Below are 17,508 nucleotides of genomic sequence, written 5' to 3'. Positions count from 1 at the left end.
CACTTTTCATGCCACCTTTATTAAGTCTGAATATTACATCTTGAAAGCAATAATTACGGAAAAGAGCAAAGTCCCAAGAGTTCTCCCACCTGACCTTATCCAGAAATTCCATCTAAACCCTGAAGAACAAGCCTCCTAGACTTGCAGGCAAAACAAGTGGCTCTTCCTATTCCCCTTCTAGGACAGGAGCAGGAAGCTGCTAATATTTAGCTGTGGCTTGTCAGCCAGCCAGGACCCAAAACACCAGAGGACATACAAGCACCTTCTCTCTCCAACCACACCATTAAGGTGGGTGGGGGTGGTAGAAAACATTGTTGACTGCTTCAATCTGTATCAGCACAACCCTACACTGAGCACCATGGCACACGCACCCCTTTTCCTGTGTCCTGGTCACTCCCCATTCATTCCCAGGGCCCAGTCAGAAATGCTCACTATTAGCCCTGCTCATCCAAGTCAGTATCTATACATTGCTCCCTGGCTGGGATGGACACACAACACTCTTGTGTTTAGCACCACTAGGATGAACATGCAGAACTTCTGGTGATCCAAAGGCATCAGATGAATACCAGTTCTGAGGCTGGCTCAGGAATACTTGGGAAGGCAGAGAGTATGTGGCCATATAGTCACATGGGTGCAGGCTTAAAGCCAAGCAGCACTCGGGAGCTGTGTCTGCCTTGCTCTCATCACTTTTAAGATTAGTCCGTTGCAGAACTATTGCTCAGCAGTAGGGGGATGAAAACGGGCATTCTGAGCCCAGGTGAGACTTCAGTTGAAACCTTTTTCTCTTAACAGCTCCCCCATCTCTCATCATAGCAGAGCCCAATGATCTACATTTCTGAAAGCACAAGCCAAAAATGGTGCTTTCCTTACCCACTTCCCTCCCTTCTTAGCTGATAATACAAACCTGAGGTCCAGATGTGATATGAAGCTAGTGGCAGAGCCATTTGGGCACCCAGTTCTGGTTCAATGCCCCAATGCCTTGCACACAGCACCATCTTCCCCAAAGACAGAGATGCCACCTTTCCATTCCACAAAACCTAGAAATCATCAGCATCCTCACTGTAGGAATGTATTGCCCCGTGTTGGAGTTTGGAGCAGAGCCACCCTAGGAAGGCAAAATCTGACCATGGAAGCAAGAGTCCTTAGCACAGACTCATCAATCTATCCATCAGTCAGAAAAGAAGCCACCAAGCCCGGCAAGCGTGTTTGTACATGGGGCTGTAAATACAGGGCAGGAACCAAGGGCATTCAGTTCCTAAGGCAGCAGCCCTGAGGTCAATGTGGCCGGCTGCTTGCTTCTGAGTGCTGTTGCAGGCGGGGAGGAGTGTAGCCATTCAGGCAGCCGTTGGGCTGGCGCTTGCCAAGGCCTCCGTTCAGAATGTCCTGGATGTGCTGCACAATCAGATTGATGGCCACTGGGCAGAGAAGAGGAGGAGTGATTAGAATATAGTCCGCATAGAGTCCCAAGTTTCCTTCAAAATGCCTCATCACCCTCCACACATACTTAACATCTCACTCTACTCCACACCATGGTCCTCTCTCAACAAATCTATCCTTTTCTTGCAGAGTTGGAAGGGACCCCAAGAGTCATCTAATCCTAACCCCTGCAATGCAGGAATAAGAAAAGGAATTGTTGCATTGTTTCCAAGGCTGTAGAAACCCAAATCCTCATAATTACCCTCTCCAGTTTCACATTCTCCAGAAACAGCTGCACAAGTCAAAAGCAAGTATTGTACTTGGAACGTCAACTACTCACCAAGATTATCCACGCCCCTTGGGATAATCACATCAGCATACTTCTTGGTCTGCCAGAAAGATAAAATCACATTACAGGGTGCTGCAGATGAAATCCAGAGCTGTTACCCATACCCGTTTGAGAGAACTGCTTTAGAATTTTTTCTCCTCAGCTCAAACAGCTGATGAAGTAATGAATGCTGAAAATACATTTCCTTGCTCCCCTTTTCCCCTGGCAGAACTGCTGCCAGGTTCCACATTTCACAGCAAAAAAGAGGAGACTTTGTGGCCCCTTAAGTACATAAGGAGAGCCTGCTGGATCAGGCCAAAGGCCCAACTAGTCCAGCACTCACAGTGGCCTCCCAGAGCCAGAGCATAACTCTCTCCACCTGTCATTCCCAGAAACTGCAATTCAGAGACATACTGCCTGACAGTGGAGACAGAACACACACACAGTGCGGAGTAGCCACTGATAGCCCTTCCCTGAACTGGAGACATAGAGAAAATTAATTTTAAATTATTATTAATGATAATAAAGTTATATAACAAGGAAAAAACATGCACACCCATGAGATATGGATTTGTGTGCACTTTTTACACAGTATCTAGTCTACGGAAGTTTATGCCATGATACATTTGTTACATCTTTCAAGTGTGACAAAACTTAAATAATATGGCAGCTGTTGCAGGATCACTTGAGGAAGCTCTGCAGAAAGAGACCCTGGAATTGCAGCAGGGATGCATTCACAGAAAGCCCTCAGCCCTTATGGTAACAGATAAAAGTGTGAGAAATTGTGACAAGTGCAAGGAGCCTGCAAAAAACCAACTTCATATGCCACAATTTATTTTGAGCACCTGTTTGTGGAATGTCCAGCACAAAAATATCCAAAGTTAATCTCTCTCATGGACAGGAATACAAAGCTCTAACTGGGAAGAGAAAGTTACAGATAGGTAGCCGTGTTGGTCTGCCATAGTCAAAACAAAAAAAAAAAATTTCTTTCCAGTAGCACCTTAAAGACCAAGAACTAACTTAGTTGGTCTTTAAGGTGCTACTGGAAAGAAAATTTTTTTTTTTGTTTTGGGAAGAGAAAGCACCCAACAAATCTTTCCCCCTTGTGAGCCTCCCAGGCACTCACAAGGAGGCCAGCCCAGCACTGACAGAGATGCAAAAGCCCTGGGGCTACCATATCCTTTACTCACAGGCAAGCAGAATTCTTCAAAGGCTGGCTTCACAAATGTAATATACTGAGATAAGATCTGCTCCAGGTCCCTGCCTCTCTCGCTTATGTCTCGGAGAACTGCAGGGGGGAAAGAAACCATGAGGAGGAGACTGACAGCAGCAGAGCTAGAACACAGCTACACTGACAGGTTGCCCAGCCAAGCAGAATATGGTGCTCTAAGCGGCTTGCTTTTTCTTTTTCTGCAAAGAGCAAGGCTTAAACTACAGAGATAGTTTTTCTTTAAACAAAGGAAATAAAACTTGAATACCAAAGTGTCCCGCCCCCCCCCCGCCCGCCCCAAGAAGTTAATAAGAACAGGAACTTGTGCTGGGTGGGGAAAATACAACACTGCGCTACTCAAAGCCAGCTTGGAAAGGAGTATGAGACTTCTGCAATGCGGAACAAGATGCATGTAAGACACCACAGGGCCACTCCCACGGTGCTGAACAGTAGCCTCCACAGACGGTGGGCTCAGCAGCCCCAACAGCTCTTAGCTGTGCCTGCCTCCAGGTTGCTCGCATGAGGAAGCTGCTGCCCCTCCCAACTGGAGGCGTCCTTCCAACTGGGAGATGCTGCTGGACCATGGGGTCTGCAGGAGGGAAGGGGAGGCCCAAAGCCTATACAAGCCAGGCTAGCCCCTCGGGGGCAAAAGTTACATCCAGGGGGAGACAGCACCCAAATGGGCCTTTGCAGGTACCCCACAAACTCTGCAGCCAGGGAGTAACCTCCTGGGGTGAGGAACTCCCGGGGTACCCTGTACAGGCGCCCCAGGGGGCCAATGTTCATCCAGGCGAGCTCCATCTTCACAGTAAATGCTCCACTGTTCTCCATCCATTTTCCACCTCCTCCACCCTGAACCACCAGGAGCCTCCAGAGGTTTGCAAGGCCCTGGGGGAAGGAGGCAGCTGAAGAGAGCGGGAGGGAGGGAGAAAACTACTGCTGGAGGCAGAAGACAAAAAGCAGGGGGCGGAGGAACAGATTGAGTGTAGGAAGACCAAGTAAAGGTTTTTCAAAATGGCTTTCCCAACTTTTCTGTGCCGTGCCTGGGGGCTGCTGGCTGAGGAAGCAACAGTGTCTTGCAGTGGAGCTGGCAGAAGTTGAAAGGGCAAGGGGGCTGCCCTGCCCCTAGATGTACCCTTTCGAAAGGGTGGGTAATGACAACCCACAAAGTACCCCCTTCCTCCACTCTTGTCAGGGACTGGGTAGAGGAGGCGGAGGAATGGTGGATACCGCCTCCTCCACCTGAACCTACCAGAGAAGAAGGAGACAGCGTAGATTGACAACAGGAGTTTGCGAGAGGTCACAGCTGAAAGGCTGCAGAGGGGAGAAGCTGGGAAATATTGGGAGAGGAATAGGAAGCAGCAGCAGCACCAGGGGACAGACAGCTGACAAGACTCAGTGTCTTTAGAAAGCATTCCACCACCCCCCACCCCCCAGTGGGCATTTAAAGTAGGAGAGCAGAAAGCTCAGATCAGCCAACATGGAAGCCTGACAACTATAGGAAAACAAGGTTTTCCCTCACCACCACCACCACCACGTTATCCTCAAGTGCAATGCTTTGCTTTTGTACTGTTGTGAACTTCATTTTTAAAATAAACTTTTTTACTCCCCTCTTCATCTGAAAAGGCTACCAACTTACCCCTGCGGGAGAGTCGGGTGTCTGCATCTGTGTCCACAAAGAGCTTCATCTGGAATAGGTCCCGAACCTCTTGGTTGTAGAAGGCCAGGATGCCCTCAAATAACACCACATCAGCAGGGTACACAGTCACTGCCTCTTCTTTGCTGTTAATATGCGCAAAAGAGATTAATGCATGGTCAGGAAAGCCATGCAGATGACAACAGGGTCTGATCCAAAGCTCTTATGATGCTCCTGTTTTTGTTTTTTTTATTAGGCTATTGTTCACATTTAAATTAGTTTTATTTATTTGTATATGTTTAGGTAACATGAAACCAAAACATGGCATATAATTATTTATATAAATAAAATGATTGGGAGCAGTTTGTTGCTCCATCCACATAGGACTGCAATTTCCTGAGAATTCTTTTCAGCCCAAGAAATAAGTGAAAAAACCTGTGGACTTTGATTGGTTTAACTTCAAGAAAAGGAAGGGATGAGCACATAAAGGATTGTTTTTTTCTCTTTCCCAAGCCTATCACTCAGAACTCAGTATGCCCGTGAACTACAACTGAGGACTCGAAAGTTCTCAAACAGATCCATGAACTAAAAATGGTAGTTTAGGAACAGACAGACAAAAGATCTGCAGGAAGCAGCCTCATTTTTGACACATGGAGTCACTCCTCCAAAGAGTTAAAGACTTTTGTTGCAAACTTTTTATAGTTCACAGCTGCTTCTTTTAAGGCACCAGATATGCGCATGATTCTTAGATGGGTGCAGAGTAATCCTCAAGTGAGAGGCATATAACTGATGAAATGAACTTTGGTCCATAAAAGCTTATGCCCTAATAAATGTGCAAGTTTGAAGGCATCCCAATATTCTGTTTTTAAAACATTTTGTGAGGTAGTATGTCTTGAGCCAAGGGACGCGGGTGGCGCTGTGGGTTAAATCACAGAGCCTAGGACTTGCCGATCAGAAGGTTGGCAGTTCGAATCCCCGCAACGGGGTGAGCTCCCGTTGCTCGGTCCCTGCTCCTGCCAACCTAGCAGTTCGAAAGCACGTCAAAGTGCAAGTAGATAAATAGGTACCGCTCCAGCGGGAAGGTAAACGGCCTTTCCGTGCACTGCTCTGGTTCACCAGAAGTGGCTTAGTCCTGCTGGCCACATGACCCGGAGTACGCTGGCTCCGTCGGCCAATAAAGCGAGATGAGCGCCGCAACCCCAGAGTCGGTCACGACTGGACCTAATGGTCAGGGGTCCCTTTACCTTTACCTATGTCTTGAGCCATACACTACAAAAACAACAGAATTATAAGACTAAAGAATCTAAATACTGATTTTTAGCATCAGAAATGTCACTAAAAATTACTTTAGATGTTTCCAGTGGTTTTTGTTTATTTCTACAGCACTACCCATGGATCCTTGGTTTCATAAGCAAAGATAACAAATCTGGAAGGTGTTTATAATCTAAACTTGAATAGTGGTGAGAGACCTTAACACTGCATGTTCAAATATTTTTTATCAGCACTGGAAAACTACACAAAAGTATTGGAACAAGAGAAACCAATATACAGTCCTACCTTGGAAGTCAAACGGAATCTGTTCCAGAAGTCCATTCAACTTCCAAAACATTCCTGCAGCCAATCGGAAGCCACGAAAGCCCTGTTGGATGTTTGGCTTCCAAAAGAACATTTGAAAACCGGAACACTCACTTCCGGGTTTTGTCGTTCGGGAGCCAAAACGTTTGAGAACTAAGCAGTTCGACTTCCAAGGTACGACTGTATACAAAAGGTGGTGGGGCAGGGAGGGTGAGAAGACAGGAACTGGAGACCCCTGGGAAAGGTATTTAATTGGAAATATCTATAACTTATTCCCCCAAAGAGGAAGACAGGTGACACTATTCTCCTTTAAAGGAGGAAGCTGCCAGAGATTATGCGCTCTAGTTCTCTTATCTCAGTTTTTTCTTCTCCTCCTCCTCCCACAAATGCTATCTCCAGGTTTTTGGGGCTACCTTTCTGCTCAAATAAGTTACAATCATAGAATCAGAATCAGAGTTGGAAGGGACCCTGAGGATCATCTAGCCCAACCCCTTGCAATGCAGGAATACACAGCTGTCCCATACAGGGATCAAGGTTGTAATAACCTCTTTCATGTGGTAGCTCCACAGACTGTGGTACCTCAATGTCCAGTGCTTCCAGTATCCTTGCAGTTTGTGCCACTTCATTTGTTGAGAAACAGCAGCTTAAATGCAAAGCCCCAGTGAGAAGCAGGTCTTGCTTTACAAAGGCATTCTGTGAAATGGCAGTGAGATTTGTGCTTCTGGAGTTTCAGGGCAAGGATCCTGATACATTTGAAATTGGGACCCAATCCAAGTTGCACAAGATGTTCTGACTCTCATCTCCTCTAGCGTGAAAGGGTGCCTAGTGAAATGTATCAAGACTGCCTGTTGAGATCTTGGTCCTAGAGTTTAATTAGTTATTTTATGTCTTCCTCTACCACTGCATGTCCAGGCATACTTCACTGATCCATTTAATTAAGAAAACTTTCAGGTTGACTTCTTTTGATTTTCTCATCCTCAAATTTAAACATCTCCTGTTTTCAGGTCACCTGCCTGATAGTGGAGTGCTTTATTAGGGTGAGCTGTTTTCTTACTTTCTTATAATGTTAACTTTCCATGTCACAGTATTTACTAGTATTTACTGCAATTTCTGTGTCCATTAATTTTAATAAGATTTCAGCTTATTTGTAATAAGACTTCTATTTGTAATAAGACTTCATTCCAGGCTGAGAAAAGTTATTGGCACGTTAGAAACTGGCAAGGAAAAGTGCCCTTCATTGGGACTCTGCATGGGAGTTTTGGTGACTTTTGACAGTCTGCATTCACCACCAGATAAAGCTCAGTTTTGCTAGCTGATGTCCCTGGGTAGTGCAGAGCTTCTTGTGCCAGAAACAGGCTTAGAATGGACTGTAGGGCTTAGAATGGACAGTCTTGGATTTGTCAAGAAGAAGAGTTTGGATTTGATATCCCGCTTTATCACTACCCTAAGGAGTCTCAAAGCGGCTAACATTCTCCTTTCCCTTCCTCCCTCACAACAAACACTCTGTGAGGCAAGTGGGGCTGAGAGACTTCAGAGAAGTATGACTAGCCCAAGGTCACCCAGCAGCTGCATGTGGAGGAGCGGAGAGGCGAACCCGGTTCACCAGATTACGAGTCTAATGCTCTTTCAGTCTGACTGGATTCAGGATTCTTTTCTGAGAAAACAGTACAAAAAGGAGATCAGGAAAAGCTCCCTGCTGATATGTCACAACTTGCTACCTCCTCAGGTTATGCAAACTAAAAAGCAAACATAGAAACATGAAAAGAACCCATCCACATTGATAAGTGGCCCTGTACCAAAGGAGCCTAAACTGAGAGGATGTAAGAGATTTCATTCACAAGATACACGCACAATGTTCACAGTCTGCTTCCATGGATCCCTTCAACTTCTCTGAGGAGTCCAGCTTTAAAAGGCCCCTCATCATTTGGAATAGCTCTGGTCTGTTGGCAGGAAGAGGGCAGATGCCATGGGGAGGAGAGGAAATTATGTCTCGTCGTCATCATTGCCATGGAGTTGCCCAAAAATAAACTCTAGACCAAGTACCTCCTACCTTCTCAGACCCACGTCTAGAGCAAACATGCCTTTTGGGAACCATTTCTTCATCTTTTACCATGTAGTTGCATACTGGAGTGCTCATGTCGCGACCAGCCTTGGATCGGGGTGTGACCCATTGTGTGGGGCCCGACCCACCAGTTGAAGACCACTAGGCTACAATTCACTGGATTTGGAATAGTGAAACTGAATAAAGGCAACAGCTCCTTTCTTGTCATTTCATTGCAGGGAACGCACCCGACACAACATGGGAGTCCACCTCTGTTTTCTTCTACCAAAGCAAACACTAGATTAGTGTTTACCTCTGATAAACAGGAGGGAAGTAGGAAGAACTGTTTTACAATTTTCCTTCAACTAGACCATTAGATATTAAAGGTTGGTTTCGGGGCAAGATGCAGCATTTACATTTTATGCAAATGTTTTCCACCATGGGCTCACTGGAAGGATCTGCTAATGAGAAGCAATGCAGACAGAAAGCGCCACATCCAAAGCACAGAGCAAAAGAGGGGAGAAGCAGACTTACCGAGAATGAGAGACAAAGTCATAAACGGGGATCTGAACTGTTTTCCCTTCCAATATCTCCCTAAGAGTTTTGACGATCAGCTCATTGTCAAAGGCATCTGTAGCAAGAATGAGAGAGGGGAAGTTAAACAGCTGTGTCTCTCAGTGCGAGGTAGGTCTCCCTAGTGAGGCAGAGGAAGCCTCAGAGGAAAGCATAAACGTCCCACAAAACCTTCCTAGTTAGGTGAAGTCTTCTGGATCACAAGAAAGATACAATTTTTGGCTAACCAGAAATTGTGCCTGCCAGGTTTCTACCCAGTCCCACTTGACAGCAGTGGCCAAGGAAGCCTCTGAATGAAAGGATGGCTTGGAATTAGTGGGCTCTGACTGCAGCACCAGCCAAGAAAGCCCCCAAACTCTTATTTCCTGCTCTGGAACAGGAAAGGGAGGGGGGCCTGCCATTTTGGCTCTACCTGGCAAAGGTGATCCAGGAGCCTTGGCCAAACAGCCTCTGGGTATTGGTGGGGGGGAAATCACTGGGTAGCTGCCAGATAATTTCTCTCCAATTCTGTAGTTTCAAGCTTGGGAGAAATGGTTGTCACACTCAGTGGAGAGGAACAGTCCTTTTATCAGAGTGAACAAGACTATCTTTGCTCTCATGGTTCCTTTCTATCTGAAATAAGTTTACACAGAACTTTCCACTGCAGTGGGAAATATGGAGCTTGGGAATGAGTGAAAAGGCCTCTTCAGCTTTGGTACCTGTACAATGGGGGGGGGGGAGCCAACAGGAGGCCTGGTTTCTACTTTGTTCTTCCTCCCCCTGCTTCTTTGCTCTTTCCTCATTGTAGTTTCACCTTGGCTTTATATTGTTTTCCACTATACTGTATATCATTGCTTTAATTTAATTTTTGATAGCTATGGATCAGCTCTACCTCTCTTTTTCTGAGGCCTGTAACCTGCTAATTTAGGTAGCCACTTCATCTACAGAATAATCAAAAATTACTCATTACTTATTGTTATAACTTCAATAATCAGTATCATGAATGATCAGAACATTGTATATTATGTAACTTGGGTAGCTGAAGGGAAGAAAGAATTGGTTAAGCTTGTACTCCAAGCAAATTTAAAGTAGCAGGATGAACATAAGAGGTTTGCAGGGGAAAGGGTTATTGTTTTGTTTTTCTTCTTCTTTTATGTATTTTGTGTTTTTATCTTGCTTTTTTTTTGCTGTGAACTGTTCTAAGCTCTATGGATGAAGGGCAGCATAGAAATTTAATAAATAATAACAACAACAGCAGCAATAACAATCTATCCTATTGTCAAGGTGGGGCCTCCTCTCAACAGCTCTCAAATGATCTCTCTTGAGCAGGGCAGGTTGTTTTGACATTGCAATTTCCCAGTTCTGTCTTTGGGAAGTCTAAGTAGAAGCTAAGGAAAAAGCCTATGCCCCTCTACTCCCTTCCCAGGCTTCATGATGAGTTACCTGGGTGGTCAAAGTTGAACTGGCCTTTGAGAGCTTTGGCTTTTTGCTCTGTACTGAGCACACGATAGAAGCTGTCCTGGCTCAGAATCACCACCTGTTTCTGGCGATGGTCTACTTCATTCTGACCAAGCAGTTGGACTATTTTGGCACAGACAGAGGACTGCAAAAGATGCAAAGTGAGAGAGAGAGAGAAACATAATCTGAAGTGGACTGAAGGACTGACAGGTGTTGACCCTCCAGTTGCAAAGGACCCAACTTATCCGCAAGCTTCCAAGGGGCAGGGGGCTGCTCTGGAAAGGAGTACGGCAACATCTGCCAAATATATAACTGTGTCCCCTGGAAAGAACAGAAAAGTGAAGGCCCTGCAACACCTAGTCCAGCAGGAACATGTTCATAGGACAGGGATCAAGCATGTAAAACTTCTTTTATAAATGTTGCAGGCATACTTGTCCTTCATTAACAGGCTGTCCTTTCATTCCTGTTAGTTCACCCCTTTCAAGCTTACATACCCACAATTAATTTGATCTCCTTGCCTCTCCCTTGCCAGGGAGGAGACAGGTTTGTGCCCCATGGCTGGAAGGCATTCCAAGCACCTCCTGACCCCCCCATCTTTTCCTTTCCAGCAGAAATATGCTGACAGAAGGGGCAGGCATGTATCATCAGCTGCTTCCCTTTTCACATATAAATCGGTGGATCTCAAAATCAGTAGCCGGAGCATTAGGCAATGACAACACCTGAGCATTGTCATCATAGGCAGAAAAGATATTCTCATATAGGCTTTGGCCCACTGCTCTGTCCTTCCACTGGACTGTCCTTTGGCCAGCTGCTTCTCTCCCAGCGAGGATTTCATGTCTCCTGCTGGTCTTTCAAATGTCAACAGACCATCCCTCCCCAACCTTGGACTAAGGGTATTGCAACTTGCTTCCAGCTCAGTCTGCAACCTTCTTTCCAGCACTCATCAAGTACATCATATCTGGGCACTGGGGGGGGGGGGCATGACCAAGCAGGGAACGCTCCACTATTTTACGGGACTTGGGCTCAGCCCAGGCCAGGTCAAGGTCACAGCAGGCCTGTTCTGATGTTCCTGACAGGAAGTCTCATTGTAAGTACTCCAGTTTGCTACACTAGTCAAAGGAACAGGATAAATCTACCAGACAGCAGAAGAGCTTACTGAGACTTTCTGCAGGGCTCCTAACTTGTGATCATTCTACCGGAAGCAAAGCTCACTTCACTGGCTCAGCTGGGAGCAACATTTGCCTCCTCCCCTTCCAGAACATCTCTAGCTGTTACCTTTCCGCATAGTCATTATAATAAATTCCATAGGAAACCTACAATATATTGCAGTTTATCCTTAGTCCCCAATAGGAGTGCTCCAAATCAGGGTTGTAGTCAGCCTGGAACAAACATCTCACAGTACATTTCTGGCACTCTTGGAGGACACTTTCTCCCTTTCCCACCCAATCAAAAACTTTCCCCACTGTGCTATATGGTACTAGAAGGCTGCCAGTCCTGAAGCAGAGAGCCTTTTAACCTCATGGGATGTATCCCCCCCTAATTCCAATTCCTATTTCCAGGATATCAGCAACTGCTACAGGTTCAAACAGGCAAATTCCCCTCAATCTTCCTCTATTCACCTTTGCTTCTACTGACATGTTAACAGTTGATGTTTCAATTGCCTTCAATTATCACCATCCCCTGGCCTAATAACAAACTCTGATGACTGAGTACCTGCCAGCCTGGAAGTGAAAGGGAACCACTGAAAAACAAGGTAGTGGTTTCTACATACTCAGGAGACACAGCAGCATTTACATCTGCAAATTAAAGATGATTTTTAAATATACACCCCAAGATAACCTGACAAATCCCAGAATTTACAGAAAGCTGATGGGAGTCAAGCCTAGACAGACAAGAAATCCTGCCAACCCAACAGAGTTCACACACAATGCTAGGGTCAGTTAACAAAAATTAAAAAAACAACAAGGAAAATGGAGGGAAGAGGGCAACAGCCCATTCAGGCCTGTAACAGCTTAAAGCAAGTGTCCTAGAAATGGGGATAAGTTTGTAGGGTACAAACAATGAAGCTTAACAGAAACCCTTCCTTCCCTGAACCACACAAGGAAGTTTTAGAATCACAACTGTAGAGTTGGAAGGGACCCCCAAGACTCATCTAGTTTAATCCATGCAATGCAGGAATCACCGTTAAAGAACCCCTCACAGATGACCATGAAGGAGAGTGACATCTAAAGGGAGGCACATGGAAGAGGGAGCAAGCTTGTTTTCTCCTCTCCAGAGGGTAGAACCCGAACCAATGGATTAAAGTTACAAGAAGGAGATCCCAACTAAACATTAAAAGGAACTTCCTGACCATAAGAGCTGTTCAACAGTGGAACTGTCTTCCTGGAAGAGAGGTTTTTAAGCAGAGGTTGGATGGCCATCTGTCAGGGATGCCTTAGTTGAGATTCCTGCGTTGCAGGGGGTTGGGCTAGATGACCCTTGGAGTGCCTGCCAGCTTGACAATTTTTTGATAGGCAACACTTGAAAGAGAAACCAAGCTTTCAGAAGGAAAGCTGTATTTACAGCAGCTGTACGTCCTAACTATGATAAATGTAGGTCTTTACAAGATCTAAAATCCCGTTGTACATGTAAAACTAATGGTGTAAAGCCTGCTTTCCTTAGAGTTGACAGATTTTTAATTATCTGCACTCCCAAATATTTTATTAACTTGTGGCAGGATTTAAAACCCATCTGTTTCTGAATGATTGATTTGTTAGCGGGAGAAATTCCCATTCTCAGCAAGTCTCCCCCTACCATCTGGGTATAATGATGGTGGACTTTGTATTGACATTCATTTTTAAACTGTTTACAGCAGGGGTCAGCAAACTTTTACAGCAGGGGGCCGGTCCACTGTCCCTCAGACCTTGTGGCGGGCCGGACTATTTTTTTTTGGGGGGGGGGGGGGAAATGAACAAATTCCTATGCCCCACAAATAACCCAGAGATGCATTTTAAATAAAAGGACACATTCTACTCATGTAAAAACATGCTGATTGCCAGACCATCCATGGGCCAGATTTAAAAGGCGATTAGGCTGGATCTGGCCCCCGGGCCTTAGTTTGCCTACCCATGGTTTAGACTCATTAGAAATAACTTGTTTATATAATATCATGAGCTGCTGCTGCTCACCAGTGGACAACTACCATTTGTTTTAGAGTTGACACACTAGTCCACAATCATACCTACACTAATATCCTAGATATCACAATATTTTCGGTAAGCCAAAAATCACTTCTCCACAGGGGAAAACCAGCAGAAAATGCTTAAAGAGAGTTCAGATAAGGTGTGTTAAACTCTAGCCTTCCATTTAGCCTAGCTAGAGGGTTTTTCCTGTTTTCTTTTCCGTATGTCAGAAGCTTGTGTATCCAGGAGCAAATTACACTTCATTCTTAATCTGTTGTACAGGAATCATTTTTAGCATTGACTAAAAGCAAGAATCTCTAACAATAAAACTGTTACAGATAGGTAGCCGTGTTGGTCTGCCATAGTCAAAACAAAAAAAATTTTTTCCTTCCAGTAGCACCTTTCGTGTGCATGAGCTTTTGTGTGCATGCACACTTCTTCAGATACACTGTTTTCTGCTCAACTATTGAGAAGTGTACAGCACATCCTAGATCACAGGTTAGGGCAGGCTTCCTCAATTTTGGCCCTCCAGATGTTTTGAGACTACAATTCCCACCATCCCTGACCACTGGTCCTGCTAGCTAGGGATCATGGGAGTTGTAGGCCAAAAACATCTGGAGGGCCGAGGTTGAGGACGCCTGGGTTAGGGCGTCCAAGGAATACTGGCTAAGCTGGGCGGTATCTGGTTTTCAACACTGTGATATACCAATACATCAAAATGTCTGAAATAAGGATGGAGCTATGTAGAGGCAAATGTGGTAATGTCTTGGCAACTGCTACTACTAACGGGTCTAAAAATGATAAAATTTTACTTACCTCTTCCTAAAATCTTCCTTTTTATATGGAGGGGAACTATTTAGGGGGAACAAACAACATAAACACCCCCAGAAAATAAAAACACTTCTCCCCTTTCCTTTTTTTGCCAGTGGGGTAGGTGGGAGGGAATAAAAAGGAAGCAGTAGCAGCACATAAGGAAGTATAGGGTTGGTGAAACAATGTGAGAAAGCAAAGGGGGGAGGGGAGAATTGGGAGAGTTCATGGGTGAGAAGGAGAAAATGGGAAGGATAACAAGGGTGGGGAGACTATCACACACAAACATGCAGAAGGGGAGAAGTGAGGAAAGAAGCTTAAACAGTAGGGCAAAGTTTTTGTTTTTATTCTGAAGTAAATAACGTTTCACAGGAGAAAGGAAGGGGGAAAGGGGCTTCCACCAAGAAGCCCAGAGTCAGCTCAGACCGGCATCTCCATAAGCCACTTACCAGCCTGGTGCACCACCTACTAGCTTACTTAAAGCAAGAGCATCTGAGGGAAGTTTCTGCTGGCTGCTTTTGCCAGTGCCTTGTGACTCACTGCCCCTGCAGGTGGTAGCAGAGAGCTGAACTGCACAGGAATCAAAAGCAGCACTGGCTGGCTATATGTGCATAGCACATCCCCCCCCCCCATGATTTGTGATATATTGCCAAGAAATAAATTTTTAAACAGTTATCATGATACAGACTTCAAAAAACAGTTCTGAATGTTATATTGATACCACCCAGCCCTAGAAAAGGGCTTAGAAAGGAGCAAGATTTTGTTCTGCCATATGGTCCTAAGCAGTCACCACCATGACACCCCTCTCTCCATATACTGGCAGAGTATCTAGGAGCACAGCTTCCCATTGAGCCAAAAGCAGTTTAGTCCTGCTGGCCACATGACCTGGAAAGCTGTCTGTGGACAAATGCTGGCTCCCTCGGCCTGAAAAGCATCCCATAGTCACCTTTGACTGGACTTAACCATCCAGGGGTCCTGGATTAAAGATCTCTTTCTTTAATGTTATTTCCTTGCTAGCTGTTATTTTTGGTTCACATATAAAGCCCAAAGAGAACCTTGTTGATTTTTACCATGAGTACATCTGTCTTGTACTTTGGCTGCTTTGCACTGGAAAACAAGGAAAATTGGGGAGGTGGAACTTATTGGTCAAATACTTGAAAGAAGTAATTGTTTGCTTCCTGTTTAATTATTTTTATTGATTTTCAAATTATTAAAAATCATTGCCAAATTAATTCAATTTAATAGGAAACAAACAATTACTGGCCACTTGATTCAGCTGTTAAAAGTGGGAGTTGTGATTTCAAACAAAAAAAACCTCACCATTTAAAAACATCTCTTAATTTGTTTTCCTAATAGAGCTCAGTAAATAGTTTAAGAAAAATGGAGGAACAGCTCTCAAGTTTCTTAGAAGCTGAGGGAATGGTGACATCTGTGTTGCCTTCACCCCCGACATCTGCAGAGAAACCCAGAACGGAAGCACCTGCAGCACTCAAAACTGCAAACCGCAAGAAATGAAATAAATAGAAAGAATCATAAACTCTTTCAGTATGCAACAACTGCAGCGAGAATATTAATGGCCCAAAAATGGAAGCAGGAAGAACTACCAACTCTTGAGGAATGGAGAATGAAGTTAACGGAATATGCAGAACTGGACAAACTAACTGGAAAAATAAGATACCAACGAGATCACAAGTTCATTGAGGATTGGGGAAAATTTTCTGAGTATTTGAAGAGTGTATGTGGGTTTTAAAGAAGCTAGTGGGTTTTAAAGAAGCTTTGTGAAAGAATAAGGAATATTGCAAGAATTCAAATATGTTTGTAAAGGTATCTTAAAAGGCGATACTAATTTTGGAGAATGCGTAGATAATAAATTTAAATACGGATGATTGTCAGAGAAGCTGAGGGGAGTCAAAAAGATGAAAATATGTTAATTGGGAAATTGTTAATTGGAGATATTTGTGTAAAACTTAATAAAAATTTATTTTTTAAAAAAACTGCAAACCGCTATTTGGAAGGGCAGGTGCAAGATGAAACCTACAATTCTGACATGCTGTTTTGCTTCAAGACTATCAAGTCTCAGGAACAACACAAAGCCTGGAAAAAATGTGGGAGCGGGTATAAAGAGTTTTCAAGTGGCTGTTTTAATACAGTATATAAACCCCCAAGCATGCAGGGTCTTAAGGACTTGAGGGGAGAAAACAGAAACAAGACTAGAGTTTCATCAGTCCAGCTGCAGGAGAAGCAGAAAGAGAGAAGGATCCCACCAGTCCATGACCATATTCCTGCCACCAAAGGATAAGCCAGCAGAGCGAAGCCACCCTGAGGGCTTTCTAGCCACTGAAGGACAGGCTAAGCTCTTATTTTCCTCTAGAACAGGATAGTCGGAATCTGGCTTTTGTCTTGCGGGAATGTGGAGACACGCAGCTAGCTGCACAAGGAACACGACGGGGTTGTTGCTCATAGCAGCTTGCTCCCCCCTCAGACCTGCTCCCAGCAACTCACCGGCAGGCCTGCAAACCTACCCCCCTCCCACCACTCCAATCTCTACGGGGCAGGAGAGCAGCGCCTGGGGGAAAAGGGATGCCATCCTTGTACCTGTATTTTGGGGGAAACTTTTCGCTATTAGCGTACACTACTTCAGTGAGCTCCACGCGCAGCTGTTGCCTTGACAAAGGGCCACTTCTGGGCCCGGAGCTCCCCGTACACGGAGAACGGAAGCCCGCTCGCCCACTCGTGCCGGCCCTCGAGGCCGCCGCGTGGCCGCCCGATCCCCCTCGCGCGCGCTCCCGAGGCCCCCCGGCCTCACGCGCGGGCGGGCGCGCACGGGGTGCGGCGGCTGCGCGCACGTGGCGGGACGCTCTAGCCCCCCTCCCTCAGCCACGGAGGCGCCGGTGAGGTCGCAGAGCCGCCCCAGCCGGGCTGCTCTCCATCCGGATGGCGACAGTGCCTCTGAGCGCGTGCAGAGAGGCGCCTGGAGCGGGAAGCGCGCCGCCGCCGCCCGGCCCCCGCTCACCTTGCCGCTGGCGGTTCCTCCGCCGACCCCGATGAGGAAAGGCTCCCCGCCGCCGCCTGCTCCGTCGCCGGGCGGCCTCCCGCGGCCCTGCACGCCCTGCTCGCTGTCGCCGGCCATGGCTGCTCCCGCTCGCCTGCGGCCGGCGCCTCCTCGGCCTCCCCGCCGCCTGGCCCTCGCAGGACCGCCCCTCCCGCCTGACGCACGTGGGAAGCGCCCGTCACGTGTACAGGTCCCCGGGGCGGCCTGGCTGCTCTTTCGTGTCCCTCGGCCGCATCGGGTGCAGCCCGCGCGCCAAGAGAGTCATGCGT

The 17,508-nt window shown here is 46.1% G+C and overlaps 1 protein-coding gene across 1 annotated transcript; it reads right to left on the bottom strand.

The window, feature by feature from the left end:
* On the bottom strand, positions 1-17,455 carry UCK2 (uridine-cytidine kinase 2). Its single transcript, XM_083621475.1, has 7 exons — positions 17,201-17,455; positions 10,202-10,361; positions 8,741-8,837; positions 4,594-4,736; positions 2,935-3,032; positions 1,757-1,805; positions 1-1,415 (listed from the first exon to the last, which is right to left on the bottom strand). The coding sequence occupies exons 1-7, from the start codon at positions 17,315-17,317 to the stop codon at positions 1,276-1,278; spliced, it is 804 nt and encodes a 267-aa protein (XP_083477601.1). The 5' UTR covers positions 17,318-17,455; the 3' UTR covers positions 1-1,275.
* Positions 17,456-17,508: the final 53 nt, after the last annotated feature.

Source organism: Podarcis filfolensis, assembly GCF_964270895.1.
Source record: "Podarcis filfolensis genome assembly, chromosome: 6".
Taxonomy (NCBI): Eukaryota; Metazoa; Chordata; class Lepidosauria; order Squamata; family Lacertidae; genus Podarcis; species Podarcis filfolensis.
The sequence above is the reverse complement of the archived record's forward strand: the minus strand, read 5'-3'. Positions and strand labels throughout refer to the sequence as shown.